Source organism: Simochromis diagramma, unplaced genomic scaffold (genome assembly GCF_900408965.1).
Source record: "Simochromis diagramma unplaced genomic scaffold, fSimDia1.1 OVJJ01000421.1, whole genome shotgun sequence".
Lineage (NCBI taxonomy): Eukaryota > Metazoa > Chordata > Actinopteri > Cichliformes > Cichlidae > Simochromis > Simochromis diagramma.
In genome coordinates this window covers 693,548-707,574 of record NW_024387250.1, presented here as the reverse complement: position 1 = coordinate 707,574, position 14,027 = coordinate 693,548, and the positions used below count along the sequence as shown (strand labels likewise).

The 14,027-nt window shown below is 39.7% G+C and overlaps 3 protein-coding genes across 12 annotated transcripts in view; all 3 read left to right on the top strand.

The window, feature by feature from the left end:
• The window catches only part of pde10a (phosphodiesterase 10A), a 67,648-nt gene extending 64,559 nt beyond the window's left edge, over positions 1-3,089 (top strand). For all 6 annotated transcript variants that reach the window (XM_040001638.1, XM_040001636.1, XM_040001635.1 and 3 more), the window contains one exon: positions 784-3,089. In XM_040001638.1, coding sequence (XP_039857572.1) covers positions 784-883 — 100 coding nt within the window. In that variant the 3' untranslated portion in view covers positions 884-3,089. The remainder of the gene's footprint in view (positions 1-783) is intronic.
• A 1,454-nt stretch (positions 3,090-4,543) lies between these two features.
• LOC120714962 (uncharacterized protein C6orf118-like) lies at positions 4,544-10,888 on the top strand. Of its 4 annotated transcripts, none has more exons than XM_040001645.1 (10): positions 4,544-4,812; positions 5,145-5,761; positions 5,959-6,081; positions 6,521-6,580; positions 7,060-7,166; positions 7,253-7,314; positions 8,709-8,893; positions 9,000-9,053; positions 9,175-9,236; positions 9,323-10,009. In XM_040001645.1, the coding sequence occupies exons 2-10, from the start codon at positions 5,147-5,149 to the stop codon at positions 9,363-9,365; spliced, it is 1,311 nt and encodes a 436-aa protein (XP_039857579.1). In that variant the 5' UTR covers positions 4,544-4,812; positions 5,145-5,146; the 3' UTR covers positions 9,366-10,009. The 4 variants fall into 4 exon arrangements, 3 of the variants coding, with proteins under 3 accessions (XP_039857579.1, XP_039857580.1, XP_039857578.1); XM_040001646.1 differs by having other exon boundaries at positions 5,132-5,761; XR_005691532.1 differs by lacking the exon at positions 4,544-4,812 and adding an exon at positions 10,797-10,888 and having other exon boundaries at positions 4,819-5,761; positions 9,323-9,454.
• A 72-nt stretch (positions 10,889-10,960) lies between these two features.
• On the top strand, positions 10,961-13,967 carry pla2g12b (phospholipase A2, group XIIB). 2 transcript variants are annotated; one of them, XM_040001651.1, is made up of 4 exons: positions 10,961-11,592; positions 12,069-12,145; positions 12,278-12,443; positions 12,554-13,967. In XM_040001651.1, the coding sequence occupies exons 1-4, from the start codon at positions 10,986-10,988 to the stop codon at positions 12,670-12,672; spliced, it is 969 nt and encodes a 322-aa protein (XP_039857585.1). In that variant the 5' UTR covers positions 10,961-10,985; the 3' UTR covers positions 12,673-13,967. The 2 variants fall into 2 exon arrangements, with proteins under 2 accessions (XP_039857585.1, XP_039857584.1); XM_040001650.1 differs by having other exon boundaries at positions 12,069-12,157.
• Positions 13,968-14,027: the final 60 nt, after the last annotated feature.

Below are 14,027 nucleotides of genomic sequence, written 5' to 3'. Positions count from 1 at the left end.
AAAATACAAAAAAATATCATGTTCTGCTATTAATGTTTGACCCCACTTTTGTTATGAGGTTTTTTCAAAAAGTATTTGGATTAAATGAAAAATAAATATAGACTACAGTGTGCTAACTTTGTGCGTCACTGTGTGTGGTGTGACATTGTGCGTCGGGCATGTCTGCGTGCACAATAGATAAGAGTGTAAAGAAGGTATTTACAGTTGTTATTTCTGGTTTTTGAACGGGATTGTGTTGCACATTCGTCTGCCCTTCTGCTGCTTTATAAAATGTGTCCTTGATCTGTGGGGAATGCAAACAAAGTGAGCAGTGTAATACTTAAGCCCCAGCTGTACGTCAGCACCGAGCTCCGGGTGGGCAACAGGCCTAGACCCTGTGGAGCCCTGCTGCGTGTTGTGGGATCTGCCAAAGACGTGTAAACTGCATCAGGCTGTCTAATTGAATAGAATAGCAGCAAAGGGAAGGTTTTGCTTTGTTTTGGTTTTTTTGCACTCTTGTGTCAATCACAGCACATGGGGGAGAGATCACCTTCATGACAACAAGAACTGATTGTGTTGCCTGGCCACTGTTGTAGCTACTGTTTTGTTTTGCAAATCAACTTCGTCCTTTTTTTGTGTGTGTGTTTTGTAGTTTTGCAATTTTTGCAATTTTTGCATGATTTGAAAATTTTGTGTACTGGTGTGATTCTTAATTCTCTTATTTCAGACTCAAAGCCATGCCTCTGCACTTGTAAATGAAATCTTTTCCATTGTGCATCTGATCGAGGTGGTTTGTATTTGCAGAGAGAACCTGGGCCAGTGGGAGAAAATAGCAAGGGGAGAGGTGGAGGACATCGTGCCCAGCCGGCCTTGTGATTCGGGCCCTGTTAAGGTGGACAACTGACAGACAAAGGAGGGTTGCTTGCTCACCAAAGGAACACAGCCTGAATCCTGCCGTTGACCCAGACCATTGAAGGGGAATGAACCCGCAATCTGTGTTGGCAGGAGACGGATTAGATAAAGGCGACTTGACTTTCAAAACACACACACACAGTTACCTCATCGGGTGACGGAGGTGTCAACACTGACGGTTTCACCGATCCCAGAGAGTGACAGACAGTTGTTGGTGAGGGAATTCAATCCATCGCCCTACGTCCACTCAGCTTGGGAATTCACTTGGTAGAACAGACTTGGTTGCTTTATTTTGGCTGTATTATGTTATTTTATTATTTTTCTTCATATGAGCTGATTCCATTATGGTCTTGTATTTGCAGAGGCCTTATTCTGAACCTTTCACAGGCTAGGATATGTGAAATCTTGTTGTCAGTTCAGGCTTTTTTTTTTTTTTTTTTTTTTTAAATGGTACTGTTTGCCTTCTGTGTTTGCCGTATGCGCACTACTTCAGCAAGGTATTCCCAGAGACAGAAGGAATGTGTGGAGCAGATGTAGGGGTGTAATGCCATCTCATTGAGAAGGTGGACACTAGATTTTTTTTATTACTTTTTCAGCAAAAATCCTTTGCAGTACTTGAATAAAGACATACAGCCTATTCTGCGAGGAGATGGCAGAAATCCCCTGCAGTGTATGCTACAAGCGTGAATGAACTGTGATGAGTTACATAATGCCGACATTTGTGAATACAGTCACAAGAGAGTCACAATGTTTCCTGAAGTGGACCCCGCAGCCTTTTAGCCCCAAGCGTGTAGAAACCTGCTGCACAGTACATCAACATCCTTCGGATTAACAGGATCTGACCCCAGATCAGCAGTCACTGTTTGTAGTACGGAGATCAGGAAAAAGGAATGAGCAAGGTTCCCGTTCCAGATGTTTATATTAAGCCAAGACTGCATACTGCTTAATTTCCTCTCTCATTTTTGAAGCCACTATCACATCATCAATTACTTTGCACAACAAGTTAACTAAAGAATGACTGTAGGAAGTGGACTGCATAGTTTGGGATGTTTTATCTTCTCTTTTTTTTTTTATAAGCAAGTTTCATAGAGGCTGAAGTTAACGGCAAACAGTCATCTGCTTCATATTTTCCCATAATGTCAAACGTGTTAAGCTAAAGTGAAATATGTCCAACTCTGGGATTGCAAGTGAAGAATGTAGTTTGACCGTTTGCCGGTGTGTGACTGAAGTTTCCCTCGAAGGAAATCAATCATCCTCTTTTACACTGATTCTCCAACTTCATGCTGGGGGTTGGGGGGGGCGCACACACATTTGGACGCTTTCAGATGAGTTTCCGAGATCTTCCAAAAGACAAATTTATTTGTCTGAAACTGTCATTCCAGTGGACAGTGTCCCTCAGAGACTGACACTATTGCTCCAGTAATTTGTTATGCGACTGATACTGCGGCCCCCGGTGTTGTGAATGTACATTTCGATGAATGTTTCGTTGGTTGTAGACGCTCGGTGGTGGCACGTGGGTAAGCGCGCCATCAGTTACCACCATGTACTCTGTCTTACTTTTCAGAATTGCTTCCAGTAAGCTTCAACCAAGAGCAACAATTAGCATGCACCTAAACCGAACTTTATATTCAAACTTTTTGCATATAGGTGTATACTGTGTACAATCTAGGATTTAGTTTGTACAGACTGAGATGTATGCTCTGATGGTGCTACTCTGAATGGCAGTCGCGCACTTTCTGACTGTGTGTGTGAGTGTGTGTGTGTGTGCGCATGTGTGTGTGTGTATGTGAGAGACACAGAGAGAGAGCACGAGCATGAAAGAAAGCTTTGTCTTTTCCCCACTCCAACCCCACCTGACAACATGATAAAGTCACTGCACTGTCCCTTCTACTTTTCAGCACCAGTTATATCCTATTGTCTGCACTATGTTTAGCTTATCATTATTATTATTATTATTATTATTATTATTGCTATTATTACTATTGTTATTTTCTTAATTAGAGTTAAATTTAAATTAACTTATATTTTTTATACAAAGAAAAATAATGTTGGCCTTTTTTTGTTTTGTACAAAGTAAACATTAAGATAAATTAAACAGTCTAGACATGTTACTGTTACCAAGAATAACTGAGGAATGTCTTAACTGTACATGTAAGAGCAGTAGCCCAAATGACTTTTAATAAATACCTGAAAATACACCTTTGTGCCAGTTCATTCATTACCTACATACCTTTCTTTCTTGGGCCGGGTGGGGGGTCTCACTGTTAATGCATCCTGTTTCAATGATCAGTAACAATGCATCACCCCTGAATGGTCAGTAGCATCACCCTACTTTTTAATTGTTCTAAAAAAAAAAAAGAAAAAAGAAAAGAATACTTTTTAATACTTTTGAGTTATTAGAAATTTCAGGAAATTTGTGAAATGGCCTCTTGTTTGCAGCTATAAATAAACTGAAAAGTAGAGTGTTTATCATTTATAGCATCTATAGCATTTCAGTATCAACACTTTATGGTAACTCTGTAATAATTACTGTATTTAATTCACTCTGTAATATCACTTTTGCCCTTTGAGCTGGTCAAACAAATGTAGTAAAAGAATACGAAAGTCGGCAAAATCTGAATGTCATAAATTTTTCTTTTAAGAAGATGAGTTCCTGAGATCTCCTCTTGGAATTCTGGGAGTGTGTATAGTTGTGTTATTGTCCTTGCACGACAAAGGTTTGCAGCTGACTGAACTAGTTTTGTAATAAAGCCTCATCCGCTGCCGTTATCATTCATGTTAACAATCGAATTTCTACAAGATGGCTGCCCAAAACTACAGGTCCATCACTGTGTTAAACAGTTGGCAGCTGGTGCTATGGAGGGAGGGAAAGTTTAAGCACATTTGGATTGATGGAGTAAAAAGACAAAAAGATGACTCACTGTACAATTCTGTCTTACTTTCATATTTTTTCATATAATTATGTAGTATCTTTTTGGCGCCATTGCCTACTGACTATTAAAAAACATTTCTTTACAAATTCTCACTAAACAATATGAACAATATTTAATCTGACTGCATTCTTCCCACAGAGATGATCAATTTAAATTTACATTTTGACTAAGGGAACTTAAATTACTTAAATTAAGTCATTGCTCAGACTAGAGATGGACTGTGGCATTTCATATGTGAATAGTCATTAAATAAACCTCTAATGATAACATTTTACATGTTGAGGTAGTGGACAAAACAAGAATGCAAATGAATGCAAAACGTTGTTGCAACACAACCATATTAATGTACAATAAAATACATTACAGTTTTTTATTCATGTTCAATTTTGCCATCTGTGTATTCTGGTGACTTGAACCCTGAGTCCATGTTTCACTGTTTTTCTCCTACTCCCTCAGGACCCTGTGTTTAATGCACATAATAACCCACTTATTACAAAGAACCGGGTGAAGATGAAGAGAAGAGTTTGAATAAAGTTTTTACAAGTAACAACATTTCCCCAGTTCACAAAGATTTGTATTAATTTTTCGTTCTGTGCAGGAAAATATGTAGTATTTATTGAAGAGCACTGGAGTTCTTATCAAATAATGAAACGATTTTTTTTATAGATGTAAATGTTTTTAATAGTTTCCTTCTTTGAATATAAGTAAGCTGATCTCATAATTGCGTTAATGTTTAGATATCTATGAACACAAACTTACTTAACGCATAGAGTACTCTACAATCTCACTCCAGCTGTTTTCTTCGTCAGGTCCAGGTGAGGACTAGCGCCTGAAAGCTCACGGGTACGATTATTATCGGGACACTGAACGCAGCACAAACATTACGCACTTCGATCACCTTGGCAACCGAGTGAAGCACAGACTGCTGCGGCCATGAAGAAAGTTTGTTTTCTGTCCCGAGCCTGTCCAAATTACAGTTAGCTAACAGGTGAGGTCATTAATGAGAGTTTATTTTATTCTGTTATCCTGCAGCACGGTCTTTAGTAAATAAATTAATCACGTGAATATGAGGCACTAGTAGTTTTGCTATAAGCGTAAACTCTCTTTGAATTATTTGTGCAGTGTCTGGATTTACCATAAAATTTAAGTCATTTTGATTTCGTTTGAGAGAAAATTCCTTTTTAGGGTGCATTTCTATTCACCAGAAAGAATAACGAATGTTTTTAATATTTTAAGAAATTGTACACCTCTTGAGATAATTAGATATTATTACTCGTATGTCTTTAAAACAACTATACAACAATAAGTTGGCCTTCACAGCCATGTCCAGCAGTGTGAAGCCAAAGCCTGGGCGCTATGGGAGTGATATCCACAGACTGCTGCTGGCGGCTGAAGCCGGGCAGAAGGCTGATATCCTGGCCTACTCCTCGGGTCATCTGGGGCCTCGCAGCCTGAACCAGAGTCAGCCTCAAGAGGAGACAAAGTCGGTTTTTTGGAGGATGTCTCAGAGCCAAGAAGAAAGTCGAAACCCACTATCTCTCCAGCAGATACAGACAAAGGCAAAAAAGAATGAAATGAAAGAGTTCCCCCCTGAGCTCACTTCTGGCACAGCTTTAGTAGAGCCTAGAGTCTTGGGGTACACACAAGATCATACATCACATCCTGAAAGAAGAGAACATATAAGTCTATCTCAGATAGTTTACCGTCCCTCAAGGACTTTGCCTGTCCAGCAGAAAGCTTGTTCTCAGAAAAAAAATAAATCTCCATCTGATCTGGGGGTAAATCATCATTTCACATTGAGCCGTTCTGACCAGGACGGCCTGAACAACCAAAACCAGCAAGAGAAGAAAAAATGCTTTGGCTGGCAAGTCATGGCCAAACCGGACCTCTGGGCTGTAAAAAATGTTGCTGAAATGCATGCGAGGAAACTGCAAGAGGTGAGGATTGTGACAAAAACCATGACATCAATAAACTGTCTGTAATTCCTTTTTTCTTTCTTTTTTTGCATTTTGCATGATATAGTAAACCTAAAGTGCTCTCTGAACACAGGGTAAAGACATGCACAGACTTCAACATGCATACACTCTAACACACTTTTAACCTGCTAATATTGTGTGTGTGGTCTTGTGCGCAGGGGTTGATTAAGTTGTCTGCGCAGAGCTGGCCCAGCAGAGACCGCCTTGCGGTGTTCAGTGACGTCTTTGATGATGTATGTGAAGACTCGCCAGTGTTTGGACGCATCCTGAGGGAAATTAAGGTTTTTCCATTTCCTCTGTACCCACCAGCTCATTTTTAGCATGTACCGACAGATGTATTAGAGCCAAGAGAGAGTGAGTCCCTGGAGTAGCAAGTACAAGTAGAGCAGCCACCGGAACCTGGTCGCGATGCATCAGAGAGGAGGTCATCAGAGGGCGATGGTTCCATTACTGCTCATTCATAACGAATGCCTCAAGTTTCTTTTGCACATGATAGTTTTGCTTAGACTGTCAGTAAAAAGACTTCCCATGCTGCAGTTTGCAAAGTGCACAATTTTACTTTTCATGCAGCTGAAATCCTTTTTTTGTTATTATTAAACATGGTAGTAAGCTGCAGTGCATACAATTTGTAAAATCTTTTTCTGAAGGATTTTCTACAAGGACATTTTTTTAAATCAACATAATTCTCAGTCTGTAATAAAGCTTTCTTTTCTCTTCCAGACAGAATATGATTTATACGTCAACCACCTGATGAGTTTGCAGTCCTCACCACGCAGCCTGGTAAGGAACACTGCCCAAAGACACACATACTGAAGATATAACCTGAGAAATGACTGTGATATTCAGACATTTTTGTGTCAAAGACATTCATTCATAGTGTTCCTATACAATACATTCTCATGCTCATTTTGCCTTTAAAGAATGGAAATTGTTTTACATAAAAAAGGAAAACAACAGTGCTGATATTCGTAGATTTCCTCACAGTTCAAAGAGTCAAAGATGCCGCTTGTCACAGAGTTCGTTATTTGATTTTGTGGGTATTTTCAGTCCCTTGTCTACAGTTAATGTTTCTTTAAAAAAAAAAAAAGCCTACACGTATTTCTAAGCAAGGTTTAAACAGTAAATATTTAAACTTCCCACAGAGAAGGATAAAACCTTTAGTTCTTCAGCAGTAGCCAAGCTACTAGCAGCATTAATCTCAAGCATCTTTTGCTTTTTTGGAAAATAATTTAGGTCCTAATGTTTTGTTCTTGCTTCAGTTACCGAATACTTCACTCAAAGTAAGCGAAACCAAGTTGGACGATGCTGAAAAGGAGGTTTGCAGGCTGGAGCATGAGGCTAGAAGAGCTCTAGAGGAGAAGAAACGGTACCACAAAACAAAAGTATCAACAGCAGGCTTGTACTTATGTACATTCTCTTTAGTTGAAGTGTGTTTGTCCTTTCAAACCTCAGGGTCCAAAATGAGTTACAGAACATTTCAGCTGCCATGCACCCGAAGGACAGTTACAAGAAAAGTAAGTCTTAAGACTACCTTAATATATTTTTTGTACCTTATCGTTAGTTAACAGTTAATTTGCTATGCAGCATGCTAAGTTTTAGATATATCTGTGGTCTTTAAGAGTGAACAAATAATCACTTTTTGGTGCCAACAGTCATAACAAACAACGTTGTAGTGTCAGTGGTCATTTTCTAATCCCAGCAGGGATGTCTTCATATGCAGTTATGATCACTATCGTTATGAATGTCATAGTAATTCAGACCTTTTAATGAATGAAGCTTTTAGACCATAATTTTAATTAGGTTGAGGTCAGCGTTTTGGGAATGCCGTTCCAGAATGTTTTAATGTTAACCTGCTTTATCCACTCCAAAACCAGTTTTTATGTGTCTTTGAGATCATTGTCCTGTTGGAACACCCAGTTGTCTACAAGTTTCAGTCATCTAGCTGTTGATTTGAGGTGAAGTTGAAGAATTTGGATTCCTTCCACTTTGTTTAATGTGTCAGTACCCCTGGCAGTAAATCAGCCCCAGAGCCAGATCCTACCGCCACCATGCTTGGCAGCTGATACGTGTTTTTAGCTTTGAAAGCCTCCTTTACTCCTCCGAACATACCTCTTGTCACCATGGCCAAATAGCTCAATCTTTGCTTTCTCTGACCATAAAACTTTTCTTCGGAAGATTTTTGACTTGTTCATGTAGACCGCTGCACATTTTAGTCAAGAATGAAGAACTTCATTTTGGTGCAAAGGCTTCTTTCTTGTTGAGCACCCTCTTAGTCCATAGTAATGACGCTATTCCAGCATTTCCCAGTGTATGACAAGCTTTAGTCTTGGCAGTTGTTTGGTTGTCTCTGAACATCCTAATTTCTTCCCATCTGAGGGTGACAGTTTGGCTCTTCTTTCAGACTTTGACAACATGGTGCCACATCTGCATTACTTGTGCTTTTTCTCATTGTTCTCAGTGTTGGTCAATCCATTGACTACTGTCAAAGGATTTTTTCTATGCTGGCAAAGAGAAATTACCAGTTGTAGTCAATCATCACTAGCAAGAAGTTAATGGACCTTGTCAAGTTAAAAGACATTGTAGAACTTTTAGCACCACATATTAAAAGATTTAAGTGAATGTTTGTAAATTTTTGAGTCTGTATGTGTGCTTTTGACCCTGTGTAGATTAGAGAAAATCCAAACTTCTGCACCAAATTCTTGTTGGGTTTTTTTTAAGTCATTAAAGATGTATGCTTTACAATCACGCCACCCTGGTGGAATTGTAAAGCATCTCCCATCTGTAAACAACAATTCAAAGAAATTAAGTCCAAAGTTACCATGGCATTCATGCCCATGATGAGTAGGCATCAATTTTGATCAGTTCTCTATGCATTGCATTCATGTTCACCTCATCTGTGTTTGAACAGATACATGTCGGTCAGGGCTGCAGGATACTATGAGTGTCTCTGGCTATTCTGACAGCATCCAGTTCAAGAGGCTTCAAGTAATGAATGTTTGGAAGGAAATCAAACAGCTGGAGGAAGAGCTAGAAGAGAAGTTGGTGTCCACTGTTACAACCACAGCTACTAAAGGACATATCAGAGACCAACAGGTGCTCATTTCACACTGGCTTATAAAGGCATAGCTCAACTTGTAAATCACACTGAGCAAAGTTAAGAGTTAAGCAAGAAATGTGCTTTTTGCCTGTTTGTTTCCAGACTGAAATATTGAAGCTGATAGCCTCAAATGAGCATCTAAGGGTCATTAGCAAGGTATGAGAGGGTGGTCTTTTTTAGCATGTTTTTTGTTTGTTTGTTTATATTTTTAATTGCAGGTATTAGATATTTCAAATGTATGTTTACTATGTGAGAGTCAGATGTGCTGTCTTTTAAGGATCTTGAAAACAACATCAGCGCAGTGCTGAACAAGGAGAAAGCAAGCAAGGCCATAAGACGGTATGTGGAACAGTGTATATGTGGCACTTGATTAGTTTGTGACCATTTTTACTTACTTCTTCTTGCTATGCTGTGTTTTACCACAGGATTTTGTGGGATGAAATACACCAAGATCTACAAGCAGAGTGAATGGCTTCACCAGTTGCCATAAGGCGGTGGCAGAAGTGTTTGTGTGCATGAACTTGTTAAAAAAAATCATCTGGTCGCCCCAGTTTCAAGTATGGAAAATAATAGCGCGCTAAAGTTAATAACTTAGAAACAAATCTTTCGTGTGTTATTGTGTTATTGAATAGACCTATAATACATTCACTGTGCTGTGTGACAAAATTAAGTGAACTCTCAGATTTGGTTAATAGTTGAACCTCGTTTTTGGCAGTAACCTTCACCTTGTGGTCATTTCATTCTACCTGTATTCTGTTAAGGCCTGAGCTCTGACTCAAGCAAAATGCAGATTTTTTTTTTTGTTCTTTAACAGACTTAGTTCAACTACACTCATCCTCATCATGCACCATGCTGTCGATATAGCTGACTCATAATCAGAGATGTTAATCAGATCACATCTGGGAACTGTCGACAACAAAACAGTGCAGCGTTATTAGTTAGAAAATATTTGTTCCCAGCTGTAGCGTGCTGCAAATGCTACTGTGGGTAAACAAACTACTAGTATCAGAAAGCAAACAATGACACCATTTTAAAATGCTTCACTCCAATCCTGCATCCTAAGAAAAAGTACAAAAATATTAACACAGTGATATTTAAAATCCTCCTTATGAGTATTGTTTTGTTATATTTACTGATGCTTTAGTCTAGCAGTAATTTTTAAAGCTTAAGTGTTAAATAAGATACAATAACATAACACGTATACTGTATATATAATGCTATGTGAGTGTATAAGAGTTAGTCATGCGTTGCATAAATAAACTAGCAGTGTAGCATCCATCTAAAATATAAACATAAAGTAATGGAATAACTGGGAGCAACCTACTCTTCAAACACTAGAGGGCAGCAGAGACTTTTGAGAAAATTGTGTCAGCAGGAAATTAAGACGTTTGCACTAAAGCAAAATTCCCATATTGCTTTTACTGTGTAACTGAAAAGATTTGCTTAGTATTCTTCACATAGTGATGTTCCAGCTGAGCCGTGGAACTTTTTTACTCTTGAAATCATAACATAACATAAACGTTCATGCTGTTATGCTTCCACTCTCTTATGTCACATTAACAGTAGTTTGCCTCTGTTCTTATTCAGGGCTGAAATGTCTGTGTGTAACCTTTATCAAAAACAGTGAAGATAGTCTAGGGGTTTGTAATGTCTTGAGAAATGTCAGCATGGATAGGATTTCTATTTAATGCTGTATTTCCTTTAACGGGGTATTAAATATGTTGCGTTAACGGGAATCCTAAAGAGATTTTCCTCTAGGTTCAAGTTCCACATGGCTTAACAAAAAAGAAAAAGAAATCCAATTATAACTGTGTGCAGAAAGCCTTGATGACAGTACTCATTTGATAAATAATCACAGAGAATTAGTGTAATCATTGAAGCTTTTCTTTGGATTGATAGAGGGTGACCTTTGCCCCTGACATGAGGGAATGCTTTGCTGTCTGCCGGAATCTAATCAGAGGTCAAAGTCTTCGCTCTGGATGACAGAGTCAGTCGGGGCAAAGTGTGTTTTTGTCCCTCACAGTCTAAGCTCTTCCCATCCTGTTACTGACGGCTCACTTCTGCTTGGATTGTTGCCACTTCGACACCATGCTGCTTCGGACTGTTGTCCTGCTCCTCCTCTGCCTGTCCACAGGGACGTGTGCCACTTTAGGCTACTACCAGACTGACGCAAAGGAGGACGGAGACTCTGCTGCTGATTCAGTTGTTGCTGCCGAAGATGCCTCTGTAGACGTAGCCAAAGAAGGTGTCACTGCTGTTGAAGTAGATGATTCATCTTCAGCTGAGGCAAACGCAGGTAACAGCGTTTTTGGTGACAAACCGCTGCGTGAAATAGGTGTGAAGGGTAGCCAATCAGGTGACAAACATGAAGAAGATGTCCAGGTGGTAGCAGAAGGTGCTACAGTCAAAGAATCAGTGCCAGGCAGTGATGGGCCTCCTGGAGATAGCCCTGCTCTGAAAGCTTTTACTAAAGAAGCTAAGAGCCTGGAACAACCTTCTTCTGGGGAAGAGGCGAATGAGATCAGACCAGTTCAGACAAACAAGTCCCAGAAAACACCACAGGAACAAGAAGACAGCAGCTGGGGCTTCAACTCTATTAGAAATAGTTTCCAGACTGCGCACGGATACTTCGACTCCCTGGTGGAACTGGTCGGTGGACACAATGGTGTTTGTGAGTACCGCTGCAGAAGATATGGTAAGAATCCATCTTAAAATTCTCTGTTCAAGTTCACCGGTCTTTAAGGGATTTTGAGAAGAGTTTTTACACATTGTTGTTTTTAGCTTCCCCCCAAAAAATGTTTCTGACCCTCAGCAGATTTTCAAATGATTACTGTGTTTTCCACTTCCAATATGCTTCCTTAGCTAGATATTTTTTGGTTAGTTCAACTTTTAGATCCGATTCCACTGCTATCAGAGCTAAAGTACTTCTTTATTGATCCAAGATAACATGCCTGGGCCTCAGGCTTCTTATACCGAAACCTGAATGCATCTGTTTATCAGTAGGAGTTTAGCTTTCCCTCGTCTCAATCATCCATATACATGTTCTCAAACAGAAGGTATATCTTATCTGTGAAATGATACACACCTGAGGATGAACAGGAGCAACTCATGAAATTTGTTTGCTAACGCAGTCAAGTTCAAGACCTAAATGAAGCTTCCATGTTTTCTCAGGAGAACTTCCTCAACCTCGACCTGGCTTCCAGCTCTCAGAGCCCAATGGCTGCAGCACCTCTCTGGTGGGATTCCAGGTGAATGCTGCTGTAGGTTGCCTGTTCATAGCACCAACAGCTTTCAAAGCAATATCATTAACAACCTTAATGGCTGTAAAAGCCACATGTTCGGTTTGAGCAGACTGTGCTGACACAATCTATCTCTGACAGCTTGACCTGGGGATCCCTGCTATGACAAAGTGCTGCAACCAGCTTGACATGTGCTACGAAAACTGCGGTACGAGCAAGTACGACTGTGACTCCAGGTTTCGCTCGTGCCTGCATGGCATCTGCTCTGACCTTAAGAAGAGTCTGGGGTTTGTTTCGAAAGTGCAAGGTGAGATATTTAACTTTCCCCTCTTCCTGCCTGTGCATAGCCACAAGTTGTCAAAGAAGAAAAAATAAATTAATCAGCGTCCCCCCTCTCTCATATTTTTTTTCTCCTAGCCTGTGAATCGATGGCAGACGCTCTCTACAACACAGTTTGGACTCTTGGTTGCAGACCTTACATGAACAGCCAGAGGGCAGCGTGTGTCTGCGAGGGAGAGGAGAGGGATGAACTGTGACACAGAACACTATGGACATTATCTGTGTGCTTTTGAAGACAACTAACAGAGTCATATTTTCACACACATAGCGTGCATTTATAGGCTTCTTTTTTTTTTCCTTCATAGACGAGATGCCTCACAAGAGCCCTCTCAAGATTCAGAGGCCAGAGATTGAAAAAGACATAAAAGAGGAATTTAAGTGAACAATTTCTTTGGATTTATTCACAATTGTTCGTGCATATTCATTCGCCATGCTCCTCATTTTAGGCCAATTGACTCTATGACTCCATTACCATAAATTACTTGATGACTCCAAACAAAGTGTGTGACGGGAAGATAGAAAGGATACTGTCACCGGATTAATTTCCTCTAGACAGAAAGACACCAGATAATTACTGTGGTGCTCAAGGCTCCTTGTGTGCTGCTATCTTAAATTTGTCAAGCTGCTCAAACCTTAAGTCAGTGTCATGTAAATCTAATGCCTACTATGTTAATGCTTGATGTAAGTTATTTGCCAGTTATTTGTTATTTTTATGAATACATTAAAGACTAATTGCAGCTAAACTGACACGATTAACTCCAGATTAATTGTCGGAGTGATGAAGCTTATGCATAATTTCCAGACGCGGGGTTCTGATATTTCTTTCCCAGCACACTGTAATGTGTGGCGTGCTCCTCATCGATTACACCAAGCAAATGAGTCAGAACGCATCTTATAGATGTTTTAGATGGGGTGGGGGGGTTTTTAAGTTGGAGATGGGGTGAGAAATAAACCACTTCCATAAGTCTCTAAGCTGTAATCAAGCCTGGGAAATGCCTGAAAGTGTGACCCAGAAAATCATCTCTCATGTTGTAGCTGTTATGAGTGATGTGTGGCGCCTTTCTCGCTTTTTAATCGAAATGCCATTCACTTTAAGGTCAGCATAATGTGCTGCAAGTCCAACAGACGCAAACTTGTTATGATGTGTTAATGAGAATGAAAGTTATCTCCAACAATATAAATAACAGCAGAAGGAGGATATACTGTATACACATATATACAGTGCGCTTGGCTTCTTTGTGTCTATGTCTACATTTATTTACTCTCCGGATTACCAGATCAACTGAACTGGACGATTCCTTTTTAAAGGGGTTCCATCATGCTTATGTCCATCTCTATATTTTTATTTTTGGACTCTACTAAAGCTGCTCAAAATTATCCTTATTCATCTTACAACTGGCCATGGTGCCAATTGTCAGTTCAAGCTGTTTTAACTCCTCTTTCCTTAAACCACCTTTTTTCTGCTTGGCTTCTTCTCAAAAAAAAAAAAAAAAGGTGGGTGTAGAAGGTGGGTGAGGTTTTCTTATAGCCAGAGCTGGGTATCCCTTTCTTT